The sequence below is a fragment of the Heteronotia binoei genome, chromosome 17, assembly GCF_032191835.1.
Source record: "Heteronotia binoei isolate CCM8104 ecotype False Entrance Well chromosome 17, APGP_CSIRO_Hbin_v1, whole genome shotgun sequence".
NCBI classification, from domain to species: domain Eukaryota; kingdom Metazoa; phylum Chordata; class Lepidosauria; order Squamata; family Gekkonidae; genus Heteronotia; species Heteronotia binoei.
The window spans coordinates 18,134,125-18,159,962 of record NC_083239.1 but is presented as its reverse complement, the minus strand read 5'-3'; the positions used below and the strand labels follow the sequence as shown (position 1 = coordinate 18,159,962).

The 25,838-nt window shown below is 46.4% G+C and overlaps 1 protein-coding gene across 2 annotated transcripts; it reads left to right on the top strand.

The window, feature by feature from the left end:
* Positions 1-194: 194 nt before the first annotated feature.
* On the top strand, positions 195-14,716 carry PEF1 (penta-EF-hand domain containing 1). Of its 2 annotated transcripts, none has more exons than XM_060258196.1 (5): positions 195-409; positions 4,589-4,871; positions 7,170-7,325; positions 11,578-11,721; positions 13,569-14,716. In XM_060258196.1, exons 1-5 carry the CDS (start codon positions 383-385, stop codon positions 13,796-13,798), a joined length of 840 nt encoding a protein of 279 aa, XP_060114179.1. In that variant the 5' UTR covers positions 195-382; the 3' UTR covers positions 13,799-14,716. The 2 variants fall into 2 exon arrangements, with proteins under 2 accessions (XP_060114179.1, XP_060114178.1); XM_060258195.1 differs by having other exon boundaries at positions 7,167-7,325.
* Positions 14,717-25,838: the final 11,122 nt, after the last annotated feature.

Genomic DNA, 25,838 nt, shown 5'->3' with positions numbered 1-25,838 from the left:
CAGGAATTCTGACCTGCAAATAACTACAGAACAAACTCTCAGTCCACTGACACCCTTAAGACCAACAAACGCTTATTCAAGGTATGACATAACTGCGGGGGAGGGGCGAGGCAAAGGGGAGCGGCCAGGCTGCTCCTTCGCTCGGCCGCGCCCAGCCGCCGTTGCTTTCTCTGCCAGGAAACGTGTGGGAGGGAGGGCTCGGTTCAACACGCGCCCCGCCCACACTGAACCGCTGATTGGCAGACAGCTGGTCTCGGTCCGCGCGCGGCACGGCGAGTTTCGGCCAATGAGTTGGCGAGGCTGAGCACAGTAGGCGTGCCAGTGTTTGCGTCAGCAGGAGGGAGAGGGAGTGGACTATCCTTGGCTGGCTGTGAAAGCATCAATGGCGTCCAGTTACCCGTATGGGCAGGTAAGCGAGAGGTGAGAGAAAACTATCGAATCGTCTCCCCTCCTTCCGCGCCGTCGCGGTGGTCGATGGGAGGGCGGAAGCGTCCCCTGGGAGGGGAGCAGGATAGGCTGTCTCGTTGCCCAGACGACGGTGGTCGTTTCCAAGGCAACGGGGTGGGTAAAGTCTAAGAGGGGGGCTCCGGACGTCATAAACAATGGAAAGTGACGTCAAACGATTCTCGTTTTGGATTGGTTCCTCCATTGGGAAACCTGATGGGGTCTGATCTGCAAGCCCTGGATTTAAATAATGTCTGTTCAGGCAGGCAGGCTGTCTGTCTAAATAAATGTCTAGTGTGTGTTTTGTATCTCCTTTCGTTGAAGTAGTCAAGGGTGGTTGTGTAGTCCTCCTTTTCCAATTTCATCTTCTCATCAATCCTATAAAGTAGGTCCTAACGTTTTCATTGCTGACTGGAGATGCTTTCCACCTGCATACTTCCCCCTTAGCTCTCAGCCTCTGAAATATGGGGACAGGTCAGGGTTGTAATTAGGGCTGCCAACTTTTACTGCCCCCTGTTCCTGTATCCTCAGAGACAAAGCTGAAGACATTAATGGGAGGTGGTAACACTCATAATCTCTGTGGTATGACAAGCATCACCTGCTGATTTCTGCAGGTCACAGTTCAGTTCAACGTTCAAAGGAGGCCAAGACTGCTTTTTTAATGGTTTGTTAGTGAGCTTAAGGCAGGATTGTTAAAGGGGATGAGTAAGGAATTTCTGCAGGCTGAGCTTTGAATCAGAAAGTTGCTAGTTTGGTCTCAGCCATGCACTCACTGTATGGTTTTATGCAAGCCACTCTTCTCAGCCTCAGTTCTGGCTTTTGCAATATATAGATGATAACACTGGCCTACCTTCCCAGGCTGTTGTAAAAGGGTTGCTGAGGGAATGTGAATTAAGCACTTTGAATGTGGAGGTGGTTGTTAAAACATGGTTGTCACTAACTAGGACCATAAGGTGCACAGAATGCCAAAGCTTACTTGTCCTTTTAAAATCTGTTCAGAAATGCCCTGCTGTATGCATGTCTTACACCAGGCATGTACTAGGAGTGCAGTTGCTATTATTGTGTTGGAAGAGGGACATTCTGGCAGGTATAACTGTCTTGCAGGGGTGAGAGAAGTCACACAGAGCCAATTCCCTCTCCTGTATAACTTAACTACACCAAGAAGCTTACATCCCTGCTTTACATCTGCTGCCAGGCTACTACTGCAATTTGGTCAGGATTGATGTAAGGATATGATGAGGGACAGAGGTTGTGTATGTATCACTCCTCCTTGGACAAAACCAAGGCAAAGCACACATAATCCCAATACATTCCCATTCTTTAGTTTCACTTGCTTCTCTCGCTGTAGTTTGGTCCAGTCTGGAAGCTCCTTGGGGCAGGGACCTGTCTTTGTTACTCTTGCAGATAGTGTTCTATAAATAATTTTTCCACCTTACCAGCTGAGATTTCTTTAGCTACATATCCAGGGGTTTAACCTTTGAACCTTCTGCATGCAAAGCTTTCTAGCTTGCCTGTTTAAGGAGTGGCTTCCTCATACTGTCCTAGCACAACAGAGAGCTGAAGATGGCTGAACTTGATAGCCGGTGTGGTGTATCTGTTAGCTTAGGATCAGAGATATCTGAGTTCAAATCTCTGTCTTGTTGTAAGGGTCTGTGGACCCTGATCAGGTGGAATGGCATAAAAATGTTTGAATAAAGCTACTAGTTCTCTCTCCCTCTCTTAGCCTAATAGACTTCAGAAAGTTGTTGTGAGGCTAAAAAGGGGAATCTTTACACCTGGAGGAAGGGTAAGAGAAAAATTGAGTACACTAAAGTGTGTGACTCTTAGCTCTCACCACTATGTATGTTGTGGAGGACATTAAAAATAGAAATGGGAGTAGGAAAGAAAGAGGGAATTGGGAAACCTCTCAGATGCAAGATGCTGGGTGGAAGAGCAAAACTCAGTGTGCGTGTGATTCAGCCTTCTCTGTGAAGAATGACAAGAGATGTTTGTTCTTAATCCTGTTCTGTGGAAGCTTTCACTCTGACATCTTACTGCTTAAAATCTCTGACTGGGTATATCCAGTAGTGGACATCTGCCCCCTCTTTGCTGCCTAGCTTTAAAATTTACATGGGGTTGTGAGTGGCATTAGTATGTTGTCCTATGAATGGGTTGTGGAGATGTCAGCTGAGCTACACTTTCTAGAGCGAAGCTGGATGACATTGTGGCTCAGCCATTTCTTGTTCTACATGTTCAGCAAGTAGGCAGAGAGCTAGCTATCCCCTGGGCCTTTGAGGCTGGTAGCTGCTGTGGAGTTTCTTTGAGATTATCTTCTCCATTACTTCTGAAAGCCTTGTTAGGAGCTGTGATTCTTGTTTGCACCCAAATGTTTTGCCAATGAAAAGCAATTTCCATGCCAGCAACAAAACACAAAGCATCTTTGTGTACAGTTTCTTATTTCATTTATTTCATTTATATCCCGCCCTCCCCCACCACGGCAGGCTCAGGGCGGCTAACAACATTCTACAATCATACAATAACAAGTAAAACCTTAAAATTACAATATAGAGCAATAAAACATTAAAATATTAAGTTAAAACCAATCCAGTAATACAGTTGTGATGCGGTATAGATCTTTAGACCGCATTGGCGGACCCTTGGTTACCGTTTTTCCTAGCAGTCCGAGTATGCTAATTTAAAAAGGGTGGTCTTGCAGGCCCTGCGGAACTGTTCAAGGTTCCGCAGGGCCCGCACCTCCTCTGGGAGTCGGTTCCACAGGGTAGGGGCCGCGATCGAAAAGGCCCGTGCTCTGGTACTCTGATATTTAATTTCCTTCGGCCCAGGGACAGTCATTAGGTTTTTCCCGGTTGACCTCAGTGCTCTCTGGGGTTCGTATGGGGAAAGACGGTCCCTCAGGTAGACAGGTCCTCGGCCATATAAGGCTTTAAAGGTAACGACCAACACTTTGTACTGGACCCGGTATATAATCGGCAGCCAGTGCAGTTCACGTAGCCCCGGCTGTATATGTTCCCGTTTTGGGAGTCCCAACAACAGCCTGGCCGCCGCGTTCTGCACTAGCTGCAATCTCCGGGTCCGGCACAGAGGTAGCCCCAAGTAGAGGGCATTACAGTAGTCTAGTCTTGAGGTGACCGTTGCGTGGATCACTGTTGCGAGGTCCCGGCGCTCAAGGAAAGGGGCCAGCTGCCTTGCCCGCTTCAGATGGAAGAATGCTGACTTGGCAGTGGCTGCTATCTGGGCCTCCATCGATAGTGAAGGCTCCAGTAAAACACCCAGACTCTTTACCTGGCGCGCTGCTTTCAATGGCGCACCATCAAAGGTCGGGAGAGCTATTTCCCTTCCCAGAGCGCCGCGACCCACGCATAGGACCTCTGTCTTCGCTGGATTCAACTTCAGCCCACTCAGCCTGAGCCATGTCGCAACAGCCTGTAATGCCCGGTTGAGGTTCCCTGGGGCGGAGTCGGGCCAGCCATCCATTAGTAGATAGAGCTGGGTGTCATCTGCATATTGATGGCAACCCAGCCCAAACCGCCGGGCAATCTGGGCAAGGGGGCGCATATAGATGTTAAACAACATCGGGGAGAGCACTGCTCCCTGAGGCACCCCACAATCCAGTGTGCGCCTCCGGGACCGCTCGCTCCCGATAGCCACCCTCTGTCCCCGACCTAGGAGAAAAGAGGAAAGCCATTGCAAGGCCAACCCCTCGACCCCAATGTCTTAACTTGGTTGGTGTCTTCTAGGGAGGGGTGAAGCAAAGAGAGTGTGTGGCAACTGGGCTCAGAGACAGAGAAATCCATATGAGGCAGACTCCTGAACACCGAGACCAATTCCTGGTTCCTCTTTGCTTTCAGAGAGTCGCAGATCAGCACTGGTAAATCTTGCTGCAGAATAATCAATCCAGAGCCAAGCCTTGCTTCTCTAGTCATTGTTATCACTACTCACAAAGAGTTAATCTGGGGGCAATGTATCTTGTATATGCAATCACTGAATGCTTGCAAGAGGAAATCACCCTTGCTTCCCTCTTGTTGTCCTCTCATATCTAATCTTCAGCCTATCCAGGAGATCTAGGAATCCTTGCGGTGGTGGTGTTTTTTTCCTGTTTCCAACAAACTGCTCAAACATTCATGGATGTTTCCTTTTTCTACAGGGTTACCCTGGATCTGCAGGACAACCACCAGGTGCTCCCCAGGGGGGCTATCCAGGTGGCCAGTATGGAGGTGGGCCAACTCCTGGGGCCCCCTATGGAGGACCAGCACCCGGTGGTCCATATGGACCATCATCTAGTGGAGGACCGTATGGCCACCCAGCCTCTGCCCCCCCAGGGAATATGTATGGAGGAGGCCCAGCACCAGGAGGGCCTTATGGGCAACCATCTATTAATCCATACGGCGCCCCTCAGCCTGGACCGTACGGGGCAGGAGGTCCTGGCGGTGAGTGCTAAAGTATCTTTAGGTGTTAAAGTGATCGGCTGGATTGGTGACCAGTGTTTGACATGATCATGGTGTGAAGGTCTGTAGTTTTGTATGCTGGCAGATACTAGGATTTGGTTGTGAATGCTCCAGCATTTCTCCAAACTAGCACTGAGGTTGCCAGACCCCATGTTTTGAAGCTGCTGAAAGTGCATAAAGAAGCATTTCTCCTCCATGGTGGTATCAAATGCAAACCCTACAGGTCTAAATCCACAACTGCTCTTAGACATTTATCCTAAAATCAAGCAATGACCAGCGACTCTCATATGTTGTGTGAATGCCGTATATACCTGAAGTTGCTTATCCAAATGCATTTTTTCATCTTAATTCTCTTGGTGATTTCATCTCCTCACAATTTTTTGAATACCAAGTTCTTAGGGGTGGGGGGGATGGAGCCCAGATTTCAGTCCATGTATTTCAACAAAAACCTGAACTCCTTTCCCCTTGTTTCATTTGGATTTCAAAATCCGCTTGATTTAGAAGATGGAGAAGGTAGAGAAAGAAGTACTTTTCTCCCTTTTTCACAATACAAGAACTTGTGGGCATTCGATGAAATTGCTGAGCAGACAGGTTAAAACGGATAAAAGGAAGTACACCCAAAGGGTGATTAACATGTGGAATTCACTGCCACAGGAGATGGTGGCGGCCACAAGCATAGCCAGCTTCAAGAGGGGGTTAGATAAAAATATGGAGCAGAGGTCCATCAGTGGCTATTAGCCACAGTGTGTGTGTGTGTGTGTGTATAGATATAGATAGATAGATAGATAGATAGATAGATAGATAGATAGATAGATAGATAGATAGATAGATAGATAGATAGATAGATAGATAGATAGATAGATATAGATATATAAAAAATTTTTGGCCACTATGTGACACAGAGTGTTGGACTGGATGGGCCATTGGCCTGATCTAACATGGCTTCTCTTATGTTCTTATGTTCAACTTTAGAACTGAATTTTGACAATCTAATTTGAGCATTTCAAATTCTGCATTCAGAGAGAGGACTAGAAACAAGAAATGCCATAAATATTATCTGTGCACTGTGTTTACTTGGTTTTATCTTAAGCAAAACTAAAAGTTGGGAACTTGTGTTGTTGTCGGAAACACTTTTCACTAGGCTGAGAACAGGGTTGTAAACAGTCTTGTACTTGTCCCTTGTGAGGAGTAATAAACTGGTCCAGGTTTGGAGCTTCTGTAAATAAAAAATCCACCCCCCCCCCCCGCAATCTCCTGCCATATCTGCACTGTAAAGACCTAACAGCAAAAAGTTTGTGGGCTAGCAGGTTTTAGATGGATGTTGTGAAGCCGCCCTGAGCCTGCTTTGGCGGGGAGGGCAGGATATAAATCGAATAAAATAAAAATAAATAGTAGTTATGTTTTCTGGACATTGTGTGTTATTTGCTAAGTTAGCTTTTTATCCTGTCCCCAGCCAAGATCCTTTTTGTCTTTGCAGCTGCCCTGCTGGGCTGAGTGATAATCCAGTGGGAATTAACATCCAGATCTCCCTGGTCCTGTTTTGGTCTTCTGACCATTTTAGCATATCTCAAAATGAACATGATCACTGGGACCTCTGGGACTTGCTAGAGCCTCTGAGATTTTGCTCTCTGTTACTTGTAAAAAGTACTGTTAGGAAGCCAGCCATCTATCATTGGCATCTATCACTTAAGGGACTCTTGGAGTGCATCTGGAGCGCTTGACGCATGCTTTGCGCTGCACAGTTGAAGCGGCCGTCGCTAATTGAATTATTCATCTCCATTTAGGCTGGCAGTTTGGAAATATGTCCCCATTGCATTATTTAAGGCTGCAAGGTGGGAGCAGAAAATAACCGAAGCTGCCGCCCCAAGTGGCGGATATAAAACTTTATTGCTGTGCATCTGTCTCCCGTAACCGGGCAGCATTTACATCCTGCTGAAACGACACAACTTCCGCATGTTTGCACTCAACTTTACAAAGTATCTGAAGAGATGTCATTTATTTTCCTTGTGTTTTTACAAGGCTCTGGATCCCTGCTGTGGTTGAGTCTCTTTTCATGGGATTAATAACTTGGCTATAAAAAGAGGCTCCCCCACCCCGGAAAAGTGCTGACTCAGCAGTGGAGCAACACTGTCTAATCCCTTCCATGCTGGCTGTTTGAAATCTGCAGAGCTTCTGAACTCAGAGGTTGATGTTCAGCCGAGGCAGGTATCTGATGAGAGAGGTATCATAAGCCATTGTGCCCACCCCCCTGTTAGCATGTGTTTTGTCCTCTCCCAGCAGGTGCTGTCCCCCCTGGTGTGGACCCAGAAGCCTTCTCCTGGTTCCAGAGTGTGGATTGCGACCATAGCGGCTACATCTCCCTTAAAGAGCTCCGGCAGGCCCTCGTCAACTCCAACTGGTCTGCCTTCAATGATGAAACTTGTTTGATGATGATGAGTGAGTCGAGGCCGGGGGAAGGGGGATGGCTGGGGGAGCAGGAAGTCTGGCACATTATCCCTCAGAGGCTGTGTCCAGACATTGTGACAAGCTGACACGGTGCCAGGATGTATGTGAACATGGCTTAATGCAGAGCTTCCGCAAGTGCCTTTCTAATTCTCCATCCACTCTTCTTTCATGGACCATCACAGTTGGAAACTGAGGGCAGATTGGCTATTAAGGCCACTGGGAAGAGTTCCAGTGAGGTGATAGCCTTGGTGGTGGGGAGGAATGCCCCCCCGTTAGAGACGCCAGCCCTCTTGTTAGGGCCACCCTAACCCAAGGAAGGGCGGAGGAGATGATGATGATGACGATGATGGTGATGATGATACGGGATTTATATCCCGCCCTTCACTCTGAATCTCAGAGTGGCTCACAATCTCCTTTACCTTCCTCCCCCACAACAGACACCCTGTGAGGTAGGTGGGGCTGAGAGAGTTCTCACAGAAGTTGCCCTTTCAAGGACAGCTCTGCAAAAGCTATGGCTAACCCAAGGCCATTCCAGCAGCTGCAAGCAGAGGTGAGGTGATAGCCTTGGTGGTGGGGAGGAGTGGCCCCCATTAGAGACACCAACCCCCTTGTTAGTGCCACCCCAGCCCAAAGGGAGGAGGAGGAGGAGATGACGACAACAACGACGATATGGGATTTATATCCTGCCCTTCACTCTGAATCTTGGAGTGGCTCACAATCTCCTTTACCTTCCTCCTCCACAACAGACACCTTGTGAGGTAGGTGGGGCTGAGAGAGCTCTCACAGAAGCTGCCCTTTCAAGGACAGCTCTGCGAGACCTATGGCTGACTCAAGACCATTCCAGCAGTTACAAGTGGAGGAGTAGGAAATCAAACCTGGTTCTCGCAGATCAAATGTCATGCAGTTAATCACCACACCGAACTGGATTTATTCCCTTCACTACTCAAAGGAATCTCAGAGCGGCTTACAATCTCCTTTCCCTTCCCTTCCCCTCAAAAACACCCTGTGAGGTAGGTGGGGCTGAGAGAGCTGTCCCATAACTGCTGTGCATGAACTTATGACTGACCCAAGATCACATCAGCAGGTGCGTGTGGAGGATTGGGAATCAAACTCAGTTCTCTCAGATAAGAGTCCGCACATTTAACCACTACACCAAACTGAGCCTCAGGGAAGGAGGGCTAATCGTGGTGAGGGACATGCCCACCTGGCTCTTCTTGCCTGGGAACTTCCCGTTTGGTGCTGACAGGCAGGTTTTTTCTCCTTTTTTCAGCAGAGGGCCGCTTTTTTCCAGGGCTGTTCTCTCCCCCACAAATACATCCACCCATGTTAGAAGCAAATTCTGGTTACCCATGATGTAGGAATGCAGACAAACAAGTTAACCTGAGTTAGTTTCCCTCATAAACTGAGCTTTTAACTGTTAACTCACCCACTGTATTTATATGTTTCAAGGTTCTCTAAAGGAATAGGGGTGTGTTAAGGAGTCTGGTAACAAGCCCTGTTTTTCCATATCCTGGCTTCATGTTGGCTTCTTGCGATGTCAGAATGCAGCCAATATGTCTTAAGATGTTTAGTGCTTGGGTATGGTTACCAAAATACAAAAACAGGTATGTTCTGTTCCTCTTCTGAGAGATGAGATGTGTTCTTCAAATACATGGGTTTTAACGGAAATTTATCTCAGGTACCCTGAAATGGAAGGAATCCTTTTCTGCTTACTCTAGACCTTTTAAAAAAAGTAGTGTAAAATATTACATTAAAGTTTTGAATGTGTATGTCCATGCCATAGCACATCTCTCTCTCGAAACAGCCTTTGGAATTTTGGGCAGCCAGACTTAATAAGTATTTGTTCCTTCTGCTTTAGATGTGTTTTCCCACTTCCTGAATTTGGCAAAGAGAATGGAAACAATAAACTTGCTCAGGGCAATGATGGATGCTGGGCAGGTCCCAGGGGTCATTTTGTAGGAAAAAAAGATGCAGGAGGCTCAGTAGCACATCTCATTTGCATATGCCCCAGGATCTGTGTGCAGCGGGGAGAGAACTCCCCACTGCATGCAGACCCTGGCTGGAGGTTCAGGTGCTGCACTCCTGTGAGCTCCTGCTGAATTCAAACCCTGGTGGGTCCACAGGACCAAGTTTGAGAGCTCTCCCGGTATAGTTGATGAGAGTGTGAGCTGGAACTCCCCAGTTCCAGTCACGCCTTGATTGTGAGGGGGCATTTGGCAAGCTGCTCAGCCTAATCCCTCTCATCTGCAAAATAAGAACCACAATAAGGGCCTACCTCACGGAGCTGTTGTGCAAATGTATTTATTTATTGACTGCATTTATTGTATGCCTTTCTCACTGAAACTCAAGGCAGAATACAGCATTTATAAGAACAACCCCCCCAAAAAGACAATGTAATACCTACAGGAGAGTGCAACAAAACTAGGTTACACAATTAAAGAAAACAGAATCAAACAGGATAATACATAGAATAGCCTGGTTGGAATAATGAAGAATAAGTGAAATAACGTATCCAAATGCTTTTGAAACAGACAATGTGCTCTGCTATATAAATGCTAAATATTTTTTAGTTGTGCTTGAAGTTCATGTTCTGGCATGGTCACTTTCCACAGAAATGGAGTTGAACATTTAATTTCCCTCCTGTGAAAGTATGTGGGGGAGTCTCTTTTCCTGCCTTTGCTCTTCCTTTGTTGATAACTGAAAATATCCTTTACAAAACAGATGAGAATTGCTTCACTCCCTTCCCCCCCTGCTTTAACTCTACTTTATTCTAACTCCCTGAGAAGGTTAGAGTTATAAACATGAAGTTTAAGCAGAAATAACATGATGTAAATCTCAATGAGTGTATTTACTCCAACCCCCCACCTGACAGACTTAGCTCAATTGGCTTTTCGATTCAGCATCCGTGAGAGAAATGGAAAAAGAACAATAACTTTACCCACAAGGATAAGGAAATAAGGTCATTTAGAAAAAAAGATAGAAACTATTCACAGGTGTAACAAGTCTTGTGGGGCTCGTTTATTTATAAGGTTACAGTTGACAATTTAGGAGGGTAGAGAGCAGCAAGCCGCTAAGTTTGTATCCTTGAGGTGAATAATTATCTCCCCTCAGCTACATGAATCTCACAGTGTAAATGTGAGCTCCTCTCAGAAACCACAAATCTTTCACTAGTTTACCTCAGAAATTGGGTCTTCAACACAGCTTCAGTCTCTTCCTCTAAAGCTTGTGATAAAGCTAGCTTCTTTATCACAAAAGACAAGTCAGGAGACTTTCAAAGCTTCCCAAGACAGGCTCCCTCCCGACTAACACTCTCAAGATACAGACCCTATCTCCACACATTCACTGATTTAGTCTGTTTAAGCACAAGGCCAGTTCTGAGACGATCCCTCCAGTCTCTTTCTCTGAAGGTTCAGACCCTGTCTGTCTGAGCTGACAGTGTAGCAGCATTTTCTCTCTTACTCCCCCCCCCCCCAAAAAAAATCATCTGGCTTCTCCAGCCCTTCCAAGAATCCTGTTTGACTGCTAGCTACTCTGCTTACACACCAAATAGGACTGGCGGGATCTTCAGAAAGAGACAGGATCTTTGCCTATCTGTTACATTCCCCTCCCACTCACATTTTATATCAAAATTTTGCATTGATTCAAAAGGATGCTTAGGCATTACTTGAGGCATGTCTCTCTCTCCCCACCCTTACTGTCATATTGTGGTGTTCTTATGCTATCCCAAAGCTGGAGCACATAAGACAGGATCCAAGGGACAGATTTGACAAGTCTTGACAGCTTTTGTGGCCTTCTGTGTATGCACATGTTGCTTTGGTCCCAGTATCCTCTCTGGTCAAGCAGGTTTTGAAACTCCTAGAAACTTGCAAAACCTGTTTCACTCTCACCTCAATGTCATTACAAATTATGTCTCAGTGGAGCAACCTCAGCTTTGCATGCAGGAGATTTCAAGTTCAATCCCTGGCATCTCCAGTTAAAAGGACCAGGCAGTAGGTGATGTGAAATATCTCTGCCTCTGAGACCCTGGAGAACCACTGCCAGTCTGAGTTGACAGTAGCGACCTTGATGGAACAATGGTTCGATTCAATATAAGACAGTTTTGTGTACATTTCTGTGTGTACATTGCCTTCTGCCTGAAAAAAAACACTTGTCTGTCACCAGCCATTGGAATCCAGTTCTTATTTTGTGCTGTTATTCAGAGTCCTATTCTTCCCCCCATGCCACTCCACCTTTGTCTCGGCAGACATGTTTGATAAAACCAAGTCTGGACGGATTGACCTCTATGGCTTCTCAGCCCTGTGGCGCTTCATCCAGCAGTGGCGGAACCTCTTCCAGCAGTACGACCGTGACCGGTCAGGAAGCATTAATTACAACGAGCTGCACCAAGGTGAGATGCTGGTCTTTGGAACCTCCAGAGGCTGGCTGTGATCTCTGACTCTTGGGAAACTTCCTCTATCAGAGTTTGCAGAGACTGGAATGCTGCCTCTCTATTGCTAAGCTCCCATTGATCAACTGACATAACTCACTTCCTCAGTCATCTTGTGGAGCTGAGGCAGTGCCCTATGAGAAGAACAAGAAGAGGGGGAAAGGGCCATCTGTTTGCAACCAGCTGATGGCAGCTGTGTACAGTTTTCCAGGCAACGGATGGACGATTATTACCTGCCTCTGTGTAGCAACCCTAGACTTCCTTGGTGGTCTCCTGTCCAAGCACTAGCCAGGCTGACCCTGTTTAGCTTCTGAGATCTGATGAAATTGGGGCTAAGTGGAGCTATCCAGGTCAGGGCAAGGATAACAAGCTAAAATCTGCTAAATATTGATGGACAGGGGACTACACAAAGCTGGCTTTGGCTGGCTGAGTTTCATGGCTGTTTGGCTAAGTGTCCAGAGAGCAGGAGGAAAGACTTCAGGAAGTTCCTTCAGCCAGGTGGAATCCAGCAGTAGCTCCCAGGAAGCAGGTGGCTTCTGGCTGGTCTAGTCAGTTTCATTTCAGGGTGCCTCGTACAGGGGTGTGTGGGGTTCTGTGGGATTTGCTAGCTAGGTTTTGGTGAGGTAGAGCTAGTGGCAATTTGGAAATGTGGGGTGGGTGTCAGAAGAATACATGTTATAGGATAAGGTGCAGTGTTTGGGCCTGCAGTAGAAGAGCAAGATTTGAGTTCCATAACACTTTAAAAATGAAAAGATTTCCAGGGTATAAGCTTTTGAGAGTTAAAGCTCCCTTTGTCAGACATATGTTGTAGGAGGAAGCAATGTCAGTGGAGGTTAGATACTGGAGGAGAAGGGAAGAACACCACTGCAACTGGGGCCCTGAGGAGATTCATTGCATCTGCAGCTTTTGAGAGGTTGGTGAAGTCCATCAGGAACCTAGAAGTTGAGCAGCTAAACAAAAGAGCAAGGCACATCTATTCATTACAAGGTGCACAGTATATATAGCTTTAAAACACAGATAAAAAGCATGAGGTAGTGGGTCTCACATTACAGTCCACATAACATATGGCAACACATGTAAGTTGCATGTACAGTAACTAAGACCAAAACATTGGTTACATAAAATAACCACTAGACTAAACACATTTTGGCCCAGAGGGCCTTTGAATGATAACAACACACACCAGAAATGAAAGTATGAAATATCTGTTCCAAACCAGGCAGGTTGTGTGTGAATCAATTAAACAGTGTAGCTCCAAATAATAAAGTATTGATGTCAGTCAGGCTGGCACACATAGAGGAGCCCACACCCATCAAAGATGATAGCTCTATACAATCACACTGCCTTTGGCAGTGTTCAAAATGCATGTCCATATATCAACCAAAAGTCATTAAAGAAGGCCCTCTGGGCTAGTGATTGGTCTAGTGGTTATTTTGTCTAACCAATGTTTTGGTCTTAGATAACTATGTGCAACTTACATGTGTTATTATATGCTGTGTGGATTAAAAACCCACTGCCCTGTGGTTTTTATCTCAGTTTTAAATCTATATTTACTGTGCACTTTGAAATAAATAGATGTATCTTATTCTTTTGTTTAGCTGCTCAACCTTCTAGATTCCTGACTTGCTTCTCAGGTTGCTTTTGCTGTTTCCTTCTTCGGATGACCAGTGCCATGGAGAAACTCTTCTAAAGGAAGGGATGCCATTCTCAAGTTGCCTTTTCGTATTTGAACATGCAACCTATGTGATTTCTGCTCACAGTGATGCAAAGCGGCATTCTCCATTCTTTTTCTGTTCCTTTTCTCCTAGCACTCTCTCAAATGGGATATAACCTGAGCCCTCAGTTTTCCCAGCTGCTGCTGTCACGGTACTCCCAAAAGGCCACCAACCCTGGCATCCAGTTGGACCGCTTCATCCAGATCTGCACCTTGCTCCAAAGCATGACCGAAGCCTTCCGGGAGAAGGATACCAGCATGACAGGCAATGCCCGGATCAACTATGAAGATTTCCTTACAATGTCAGCCACTCGCATGCTGTGATGCAGTTTGTGATCATGGGGATGTCAGAGGTTTGTGGTGCCTGTATAAGAGAGCCTTGGTATTTCTAGCAGAAACCCAGAATCAAGAGCCAGTGCAGAAGACCAGTAGGCCACTCTCTGGAGAATGCTGGATGGCAGAGCCAAATGAAGCCACCCTCTTTTGTTGATTTGCATGATGCCAAATGCTTATCAGATGGATTCTTTGAAAGTATGGTATGATTGGTTTGAACTGATTGTAATAATAATCTGCCATGAAGAAGCTCCACTAGGGGGCCAGTGACAGCCCAGAGCCAAAATACATACTGTGATGCATTCCACAAGGGCCACTGCAGCCTGCAGAAATTGCAGTTCTTTCTCCCTTCTCTCCCCTCTCCTAAACCTTCAATCTCACTTTGTACTGCAGCTTCAGAAAAAGCTGTTGACTACCCCTTCTGGAGTTTGTGTGCCGTGACTGAGTAAGAATCTGCCTTGGGCAATCTTGATTCGCTAAAGCAGAAAAACAATACCAGAGGGAGAGCATGGGTGTGTGTCTGTATGGAATACATTTGTGTCTGACAGCAGTTGAGATTCCTGTATTGCTTGCCACACGTTCTATATGCAGTTCCCCTTTTTGCCATTAAGCAGTCGTAAGACTGTTGGCCAAGATGTCTGATTCCTCCAGAGGTCCTTTCCGCCTGAAGCTTTAGTGGTCCTCCAATCAGTGCTTTGCCCCAGATTTTTCCTTTAAAGCACTGAAGTACAAGTTGCTTTTTTTTTGGCCGACAACCAATTCAGCTCCTTCTGGGTTTTTGTTTTGTTTTTGTTTGTTTTCTTCTCCAGTAGACAACCTTTTGCTCTTGATTTTTTTTTGTAGAGGCCAACATTTTGTATTTATACAGAATTTGTATTTATACTCTCCATTAAAGAGTTCTGTGCAATTCTTCTGTCTCACCTATTCTCATTTTCACATGATATTGTTGCAGAATCTACCCCAAATGGCTGCTATGAGGATAAACTGTGATGTATATCCATAGGATCCTTTAAGGAAAGGGGAGAGGGGGTACAAATGAGATAATTTAAATACAGTGGGGGAAGCATCTATTCTAGTACTTTTCTTTTCTGCAGGAAATGGATTGAACCCGCTAGTTCAGCATGCAGGTATGGAATGTGGTGAGGAGCTGCTCAGCTTGGGAAAAAGCAGTTCTCAGTCTGTCATCCTTGAGTTTGTAGAGGTACATACAGATTTATTGTCTGTTGACATCTGTGAGCCCAGAGGAGGCCCCTTTGGGTTATGGTGCCCTGCACAGTCCTTGCTTCCTCAGGCCAGGTCCTGAGACTTCTTCCCCTTCCTCTCCATTTCTCCCCAGTTTCCATGCTCTGCCTCTAGGTCTTAGGTGCTAAATGAGAGAGAGAGGACTCAAGTGTCAGATAGATATGTCTGTTTCCAGGGGCTGGAATTATCTTTTTGTAAAAGCCTGCTGGGAAGCCACATCTTCTGAGCTGGGTGTATTGCTCCTTACTTCCAAACATTACTTCATAGCAATGTTGATGCTGTGAACTTAAAAGGTAAAGGTAGTCCCTTGTGCAAGCACCGAGTTGTTACCAACCCATGGGATGACATCATATCATGACATTTTCTTGGCAGACGTTTTACAGGATGGTTTGTCATTGCCTTCCCTAGTCATCTACACTTTACCCCCAGCAAACTGAGTACTCATTTTACTGACCTTGAAAGGATGAACGGCTGAGTCAACCTGGAGCCGGCTACCTGAACCCAACTTCCACCTGGATCGAAATCAGGTCATGAGCAGAGCTTGGACTGCAGTACTGCAACTGACAACTCTGCGCCACAGGGCTCATCTGTGAACTTAGGGGGAGATATTTGTGGAGCTCCGGCATTGTGCAGGGGGTTGGACTAGATGACCCTGGAGGTCCCTTCCAAATCTAATTCTGTGATTCATGTGGAGTCTGGCATGTTTCCTTAAGGGAAAAGCTCATACCCAAGTTCAGCATGGTAAGGTTGTCAAGAGTGTTAGATCAGGATCTGGGGGATTCAGACTGGAACCTCCACACTGCCATGGAGGCTTAGTTGTTACACCTCAAATAACTTTTTACTGGGGAATATTAATATTTCTTAGCTCAAAATGGTAGGCCTACGAGAGGTGAGGTGTGTAGGATCTCTGTCTTTGTCTACGGAGATAGACCACTGAAAATCCTTTGGTTAATAATGGATTTTATTATGGTATAGGGTTTCAAATAGTTACATCCCAATCAAACAATTTCAAGCATACAAGAGGAATACAAGAGTTTAGCTGATAAAGCATGGATGGGGGAAGGTGATACAATACCTATATCTTGCAGGGTAGGCTCAGCCAAAGGAAATACAAGGCCTCTGGAGGGCGATTTCTCTTGAGAAGAAGGGAGGTGAGGGTAGGAAGGGGTGGGAGGAAGGAGAGGATGAAGGGATTCCCTTTTTCCTTCTTTTTCTCTCTCGACCCTTTGCTCTCTGGACCCTAAACCTGACAGGTGGGGTTGCCTGTTTTCTAGGGTAAATTACGTCACATCAAGCAATTAAACTACCCAATGAGGGGCCAGAGTGTCACACCAATGGAAAATCAGAGTGTCATATGTGTAATATCCAATCAGAGATCATTCATATCATAGATCCATACCCCAACATAGGAATTTTAATTACACTGGCCAAATGACTTTATGGCCCTGTTTTTCCCAAAACTGATTCCTTTGAAGCTCCCAAAAAGTGATAGATTTCTCTCTTAGTGTCAAACATGGATGTTAGTGTCAAGTGGTCAGGAGACTGGTTGACTTTGATGGCCTTAGCAATTAATTAAAGAAAAATAGAAACTTTGTTAAGAGTCAAAAATTGTGAGATCGGTTTGCAGTTATACCACACGTTCACAACAAGATGAGCACCTAACCTTTAACCTTTGTGTTTCTGCTGTCTTGCCCTGAAGAATAACAGACAAGCCATTTATTTGCGTTGGAGGTTTCCTGGTAATTCTTATTTCTTTATGCTTTGATAACAGGACTTTAAAGGTTGCCAAAAAAGTGAAGGAATTTTTATAGCTCTGCCCACATTTGTCCCTCTCTGGGCCCGGAACTTTTCATTCCCAGGAGCAGAAAGATGGACGCTTCTCAACCTTTCAGCTGGCCACCATGTTTGTTCTGGCTTGTGAACCAGAACCACACCACAGCCTGCCTTGGGCCAAGAAGGAACTGGATTTTTCTCCCTTATGTGCAAGAGAGACCATTCCAATTCAAATGGGCACTGCTGTGTCATATATTCTAGGGTTACATTGCAATATCACATTCCAGGGGTCATGGTTTGGGAATAAGTACAGGGGTGTCTTCCTGGATATCATAGTGGGTGGCCACAGACCAGTCAGTCTAACTTAGGGTGGTAGTTGTGAGGATAAAATGGGGGTGCGGAGGGGAAAACAATGTTGTATAAGCAGCTTTTGGTCTCTGGTATAGAGAAAAGTTAGATGTACAATTTTTTAAAAGAATTGTTTACCTTGGTTCATTTCCATGTTTCCTGTCTGAGACCTGGTATTCCAAGTGAGCTCCTGAGCTGTCACAAAAGCACTTGGGGAGCTATGAAGAGTCTTTAAAGTGCATAAAAAACAGGCCACATGAAAAGTCCTGACTGGGATGGGAGGGAGGTAATTGGGGAGAAGGTGAGCGGAACTTAAAAGTCCCTTACTCACAGGGACAAATCCCACCTATATGCAAAGAGGGATTTTTTCCCCTAAATATGGAGGCTGGCTCCAGAAGGGGTGACTCCTAGACATGATGCCTTTACTCAGTTTCATGCTCTTGCTCTTTCGGAGCAACTGCAGACTCTGCACAAGGTAGGGCTTTGTTTGTTGCCCAAAAACTCCAATCTTTTGGCAAAGGTGAACATTAAGAATGTAAAAAGCTACCTGCGGGATCAGCCCAAAGGTCTGATTCTGCCCCGTCCAGCATTCTGCTTCTAGCATCTGTTATGAGCCAGATGGCTGAGGTGCCTGCAGGCAGAGGGCATGAAGAGGATGGCCTTCCCCATTTCTAATCCCCAGCATCTGGCATTTCGAGACAGTAGGCATTGAACACAGAGGATCCTCTTAGCTGTCGGCCAGCCTTGGCAATGGAATCTCATGCTATTTTAAATGCAAGCACACTGGATCCAATTTGACCAATTTGGTTTATTTTGAGAGCAAAATCCTATAGGATTTGGTTGGTGTAGAGCCCCAGGTAAAGAGGGCTTTTCCCCCTTTCTGAATTGGGGAAGAGAAAATTCTCCAAACTGTGATGGTCCCATATGAAACCTAATCTCTTTTTTTCGGCTCCCTGATTCTGCCAAGGTAATTCTGGGGGGTCCCACCACCCTACCTTGGGGTGTTTCCTTAACCAGTTCAAGAACCTCTTGTCAGACTGGTCAGGTGACTTCTGGGTGAAGGATTCTGCAGCGGTAGAAGCAGCAGGAGGAAGCAGATTTAAACTGTTGCTGTAATTTCTCTTGCAAAAATAAAACCAGGGGAGAAGGGGGGGAAATCCACCATGCAAATTATGAGATTAACTTTTAGCTTTGGAAGAAAATTGGACTGCTAATTACCCTTTTTGCTCTTAACGAGCGGCTTCCTCATTAGGCACGGTGTGCAGTTCCAACTCCAGTGCCAGGCAGTTGGCTTTCCTTCTAGACGAAGAGTGTGCTTTTAGCATAAAATCGCTGCTTTTGCAGCAGAGCAAATTGCTCCCGCTAGCGCATTTCCAAGAACTCGTGACCATTTATGCATTGGCTTGCCAGCTGTGGGTTGTTTATCTTTGCTTCCCTGCAGACGTGCACCAAAAGAAGTCTGTTAGCTGGGCCTCCTTTTGCTCTCTTGTGTCACTGGAACTTTTATTGGAAGTGGCAAGCGCAGGTGGTGAGGGGTACCCCATTCAGCATGAACTGGAGAAACTGCCGTGAGTTGGTTTTAGAGAGACTTTGGAGCAGGTTGTGGCTGTGGGGAAAAGGGTTCATGGAAACATCCTTCGAGCCCTCTGTGAAGATTCAGCATTTTAAATGGCCAGTGTGGCCCAGGTAGCTTTGGTCCTGTACTGAGTGGAGGAAAAAATTGTCACTTTTGAAGCATCTGCTTAGAAAAGTGTGTTTCTGCATGTTCCTGAATGGAAGGGAGGTGCATGCAAAATATTGACATGCAGAGATGATACAGGCAATGCTCTTGTGGACAGATGAATCTGCTTTATCTGAAGCAGGGGTGGAATTCTAGCAGGAGCTCCTTTGCGTATTACACCACACACCCCTGATGTAGCCAATCCTCCAAGAGCTTACAAAGCTCTTTTTTGTAAGCTCTTGGAGGATTGGCTACATCAGGGGTGTGTGGCCTAATATGCAAAGGAGCTCCTGCTAGAATTCCACCCCTGATCTGAAGTGACTAAAGATCCAGCCACATCTCATGCAGCTGCATTATTTGCCCTTATAGGAGGAAGGAAGATAAAATCAGGTCGATAGCCATGTTGGTCTGAAGCAGAATAAAGTTTTATTCAAGGTAAAAGCTTGTTTATTCAAGGTTAACTTCATTGGTCTTAAAGGTGCCACTGGACTCTTTTCCAGTGTTCCTGGATTAATTGTATGTGTTCCAGTATCGGCTGTCCAACTCCCCTGGATTCAAGGTCTAACTAATATGGAAAGGATGCTCTGGAAGTAAACTGTATGAAAAGCACTGTGAATGAAATTCTGATCTGATTTGGTTTGCATGGATGGATCTACTTTTTTTCAACTTGGAGAGACCCTCAGCCACTGTCCCTGTTGTTCTGAGTGCTAGAATTGCATCAGAAGCTTTAATTTCAAACACTGGCTCTAATTGACCTTGGCGAGCTCTGTAAAAAGCAACATGACTAAAACATACTGAGCCTGATGGCTGTTGGGCAAAGAAATCTAGCAGCTAGCTAAGGATGTCCATTTAGAGTGTGGAAGAGGAAGTGCAGAAGCTGCTGCCCTTGGTGGCAGCTGAGGCTTGCCTAGTCACCGAGCAGCAGCAGTTAGTTGTTGTCGGACTTTGAATCCAAGACTTCAAGCAGAATCTAATAGCTTTTTCTGGGCTGCAGGGATGCCTGAGTAGTGTTGTGTGTATGCATGCTTTCCAACAAAAAAAACAAGTCCATCTGCATGTAGAAATGAAGAAGGCAAGGCTGAACCACTGTCCCTGACCTGGATTTATAAAAGCAAGGATTCCCCCTCCCCTGAGAAAACATTCAGTCATGCATGCCCAAAATTACATTCTTACAGTCCAAAGTGAGCTGTGTCACTTGATTCCTGGCAGTGTATAAAATGGTCCCTAGTCTACTTGTATTTGGCAGCTAAGCACAAGACATGCTCATTTCAGGGGCAAAAATACACAGTGGGCTACAACACAGGCGGACAGTTAATCCTGCAGGGTTGCACTCTCGCTCTCTCATCTTGCTGGCTTTATTTTGCTTGATAACGTTTATTCCAAGACTGAGGCAATTTCTAAGCCTGCTTACTTTGAGTTGAAATAAAAGTTTCAGCAGGAAAAAGTAAAAGGCCCATTCTTTGTATTTCTGCATGGTCCTGTTCTGGGCATGCCTCCTGACTGGAATGAAGCAGGTCAGAATGGTCACTCATGCAGAGATGCAGCAGCAGCTCTTCTGAAGCTGAATATTTGAATCAGAGATGGATATTTGATCCAGTCATGCCCAGTGTGGAGGCAGACATCCATCTGAGGCAGATTAGGAATTAAATCCAGACCCATGGTCTCATGCAAGTACACAGTAGTTAAACTCCTCTAGAAGTAGGTAGTGTAGGTTCCCAGAAACTGTTGATTTTAAAAAAATATATTTTCCCCAGCACACAGTTGGGGATTACTGGTCTGCAGGAAACAACTCTAGCTTGCAAATCTGAATTGGTTTTTAAAAGATTTCTCCATGTAATAAATGCTCAGCTGGAATGACATGACTCTACAAAGCCCATGTTTCTGTGCTTTGGAGATTGCAGGTTTTCTTTTGGTCTGTTCTGCAGGAAAAATGGATGGCTTCCAAATGTTTATTTCCCATGAAAACTTTGCACAAATGCCCCCCAGGGGTGTTGCTGAAGGCTGGATTCCCCCCCCCCCCCTTGGTGTTTTTGGCAAGCTCCCAGCTTTGCTTCAGCCAAAGAAAAAGACCTTTGCATCCTCCTGAGTTTTACCGCCTCTGTCCAGAGTGCTGAATAGGTTTCTATAATGCATTGGAACTATGGGGTGAAACTAGTTGTCTGTGAAATGAATGTGCCAACCCAAACAAGTTTACCTATGAAGCCAGGGTTGCAGAGGGGAGAGAGTGCTGGCTTTTGGTCTGGGAGCTTGGGCTATTATTTGGAAAAGCTGGGTTCAAATTCCCTCTCTCATTTATGTATTTACTTTAATTTCCTACTGAGACTCATAGCAGATTACATGGTGTAAAACAATGTAATCAAATAGCATGAGATAATAAGCAATGCAATAGGACTAGAATTGTGGAAGTTAGACACTACAAAAAAACTATCAGCCAAATGATCCTGAAAATGAGATCACAAAAGTAGAAAACCATGCAGTAAGAGCAGGATGATACCTACAACAAATCGATAACTTATAGCGTACACTGTGGCAGAGAGTACAGTCCTTTATAAAAGCACCTTCCTAAACTATAATATTGCCCTATGTAATCATTCTTGTTTTGAACAGTTTGTGAAATGACCTGGAAAGCTCACTTTATGCCAGTCATGTTCATTCTGCCTAACCTACCTTACAGGATTGCTGCAAGGATAAAAATGGGGGAGACTGATGTATGTTACTGTGAGCTCCGTTGGAGGAAGGGTTTGGATGAAATGTATGGGGGGGAGGGGTGGCCTTTTTCATGCGGGAGGATTGCTCCTTCAGGATGCTTCCGCCGCCAGAGATCAAGGGCGTGGAGTGTGTGGGCCTGGAGTGGGACGTTGGGGAGAGTTTGGCAATCTGGCTGGTGTACCGTCCGCCTAACGCACCAGCCAGTGCCCTGCCGTCCTTGATGGAAGCTGTAACAGGCTGGGCAATGGAGCATCCTCGACTTATAGTCTTGGGTGACTTCAATGTCCATGCCGAGGACGCAGCTTCCACTCACGCGATGGACCTAGTGCTTTCCACGGCAGCACTGGGACTTTCCCAATATGTAACAGCGCCCACACACCAGGCTGGGCACACACTAGACCTGATCTTCGCGGCGGGAGTAACAGTGAGTCAGATATCTGCTGAGGCAGTGCCATGGTCTGACCACCAGGTCCTGAAGGCCCGTGTGGACATACCACCCCTGTCCCATTTAGGTGGTGAGCAGATTTTGGCTCGCCCGCGTAGTCAGATGGACCCATTGCGGCTTCAGATGGCTATGCAGGACCCTTGGCCTACCGGCGACTCATTAGATGGACTGGTGGAGACCTGGAACAACCGGCTCTCTGAGGCCATCGACGAAATCGCCCCCAGACGTCCTCTTCATCCTCGATCACGATCCGCCCCGTGGTGTACCCCGGAGCTGCGATCGATTAAACGACGATTAAGACGACTAGAGAGACAATGGCGTCGCGCTCGTGACGAAGCTACGAGAACATCATATAGGTCATTTATGAAGGCCTATGAGATGGCTATTCGGACTGCAAAGAAGGAACACTTTGCATCCAGAATCGCATCTGCGACCTCGTGCCCAGCACAATTGTTTAGTATAATTCGGTCATTAACAGAATTGCCGCAGGGCAAACAAAATAGTAGAGAATTGGAAATAGGCTGTGAGGCTTTTGCGAGTTATTTCGCAGATAAGGTCTCGTCACTCCGACACGACCTACCCGCCATAATTAATACAGTAGATGAACTTGGGGCACCGAGCACGTCTTCTGGTTCAATTCTGGATTCCTTCAGTCCACTCAGTCTGGAGGAAGTCGACAGGACCCTTGCAGCCGTACGCCCTACGACCTGTAGGTTAGATCCGTGCCCGTCTTGGCTTATAAAGGCTAGCCAAACTTGGCTACGTGAACCACTACAGGACATCATCAATAGGTCCCTGATCGAAGGGATCTTTCCCACACCTCTTAAAGAGGCAGTGGTCCGTCCCCTCTTAAAAAAACCATCAGCAGACCCGGCCACATTGGCGAACTATCGGCCGGTGTCGAACCTTCCCTTCCTGGGTAAGGTCATAGAGCAGGCGGTGGCGACTCAGCTGCAGGGATTCCTGGAGGACACTTCCGCACTGGATCCATTCCAGTCCGGCTTCCAGCCAGGTCACGGGACGGAGACAGTTCTGGTCGCCCTCATGGATGATCTTATGCGACATCTGGATCAGGGCGGCTCTGCAGTGCTGCTGTTATTAGATCTGTCAGCCGCTTTTGACACGGTTGACCACCAGCTACTGACAGACCGCCTCACCGATGTGGGGATACAGGGATCTGCCTTGCAGTGGCTGACTTCCTTTCTCCAAGATCGGGGACAAAGGGTGGTGATAGGGGAGGAAGCATCCCAGAGGCACTCCCTTAGTTGCGGGGTGCCGCAGGGAGCGGTCCTATCCCCGATGCTATTTAATATCTATATTGCCCAGATTGTCAGGAGGTATGGACTGGGTTGCCATCAATATGCGGATGACACCCAGCTCTACCTAATGATGGGTGGCCAGTCTGACTGTACCCTGGAAAATCTAGACCTGGCATTACAAGCCGTGGCCTCTTGGCTCAGACTGAGTCGGCTGAAATTGAATCCGACGAAGACGGAGGTTCTCTACCTGGGTCGGGGCGGTCCAGGGAGAGAGATCCAGCTGCCGGCCCTTGACGGGGTGCCACTGATACCGGTCCCCAAGGTCAAGAGCTTAGGCGTGCTCCTTGAGTCCTCCCTTACAATGGAGGCTCAGGTGGCAGCCACTGTTAGATCTGCCTTTTTCCATCTTCAGCAAGCACGGCAGCTGGCCCCTTACCTGGAGTGCAGCGACCTAGCGACGGTAATCCATGCTACGGTCACCTCAAGAATAGATCACTGTAATGCTCTCTACATGGGGCTACCCCTGACGCTAACCCGGAGACTACAACTAGTGCAGAACGCTGCAGCACGGCTGTTAATGGGGCTACCATGACGGGAGCACATTCAGCCAGTGCTGAGAGAGCTGCACTGGTTGCCTGTTGTGTTCCGAGTTCGCTTCAAGGTGTTGGTACTAACCTTTAAAGCCCTTTATGGTCAGGGACCTGCCTATCTACGGGACCGCCTTTCCCCACATATCCCCCAGAGAGCACTGTGATCAGGGACAAAAAATCTGCTGTCTGCCCCTGGCCCAAAAGAAGCCAGGCTATGCGCAACAAGATCTAGGGCTTTCTCGGTGGCAGCACCAGAACTTTGGAACACCCTCCCAGAAGCTATAAGGGCCCTGCGGGATTTGTCGGCGTTCCGCAGGGCCTGTAAGACCGAACTGTTCAGACAGGCTTTTCTGGTTGACTGAAAATGGGCTGCCACCGGACATCCTGCAGAAGCTGGCGATCATAGTCAGAACCCACTACCGCCAGACTGGATTGAGACAGCGCAAATAGTTTTAAACTGATAAGTATATTATGGTTTTACATGTTTTATGGAATTGATTGTTTTTATGATATTGTAAGCCGCCCTGAGTCCGCTTGCGGAGAGGGCGGGATATAAATGTAAAGTAATAAATAAATAAATAAATACTAGAGAGGAAGAAACTCCCTCTTTGCCTGAGCTGAAGGGAGTGAAGGACCATCCCAGGTCCTCATGGGGTTGGGAAGAAATCTAAAGTAAAAAAAAAAAACATAAGGAAGCTGGTGTTTTCCACATTCCTGACTGCCCTTGGCTGGTCTATGTACTATGCATAGCTGCACAAGCTATTTTTAGTTTTTATCCATTTGTTCAATATATTTGCACACCACCTCTCTGATCAGGCTGCTCCCCTGCATTTTTTTTTAAAAAATATGCAGGGTTCACAAATGAGGTTGCCAAAAGGCCTGGAATGGAAAGAACACCCTTCCCTTTTTAGTAGATGCTTAATGGCCTTGTCTTTATGAAGGGATGGGATTGTCCTCCATGCCCTGATAAGCTTCAAGTGCCCATTTCCCATACACTGAGCCTCTCTTAAAAGGAACAGGTCATTTTTCTCCAGGTCATCCTTTTCACAGGGAATAAATGACCAGTACTGGGGGGGGGGGGGGGGGAAGGGAGAGAGACAGATTGCTTAGTTCTTCTCATGTTGTCAGGTATTCTTATGTACAAAATCCTACCTCCCCACCCCATTTCTTCACACTTTTAGGAAAGAAAAAGACAGGAACCACCAAACACCTGGGGGGGTATTTTGGGTGGAGAAGCAACCAAAAGAGAATAGGTCAATCAGCTCTTCTATTCAGTCTGCAGCCCTTCCTTTGCTTTCTACTGTGGGAAAAAAATTCACCCCCACCCCCAGCCAGGAAAAACAATCAGAGAAGAACATTCAGTACAGCTTCTGGCTTCTTCTTTTTCACCATTAAAGTTGCAAGCGCTCTTCACCCACCAGGAAAGGTTTTGCCTGCTGGTGTTTTAGTGTTTTCATTTTAATTGTGCTTCACAATGTTTTCACTTCCAATTGTATTAAAGAGTGGCAAACCTCCTCAGGGGCCCTTCAGAGAGCACAGAAAGGCAGCCTAGGAACTGGAAAATAAGATCAACATGAGGATGGCAGCATATGGGGAAGGGAAGAAGCAAGGAGAGGACAGGACTGGGAAACAGACTGCCCTCGTGGTGCCAGCTCCTTCCATGCTTTGCCTTTTACCAAAGCAGAGTGGCCAGCCTTATCAAAGAGAGTCAATTCATTAATTAAAGCTCATAGAAAGATGAAATCTGTGCACATTTGCAAATGAATATGCCCATACTTCAAAATCAGGTAAAGGTCCCTAAACTTTTCAATCTATTTTTTAAAAAATCCCAGTTTTCCTCAAGGTAGATCAGAGAAGCATAACGTGGTTCTCCTTTGCCCATTTCTCCTCAACCCCCAACTCCCCCATGAGGTAGGCCAGGCTACCTACTGAGAGCCATTGTGTT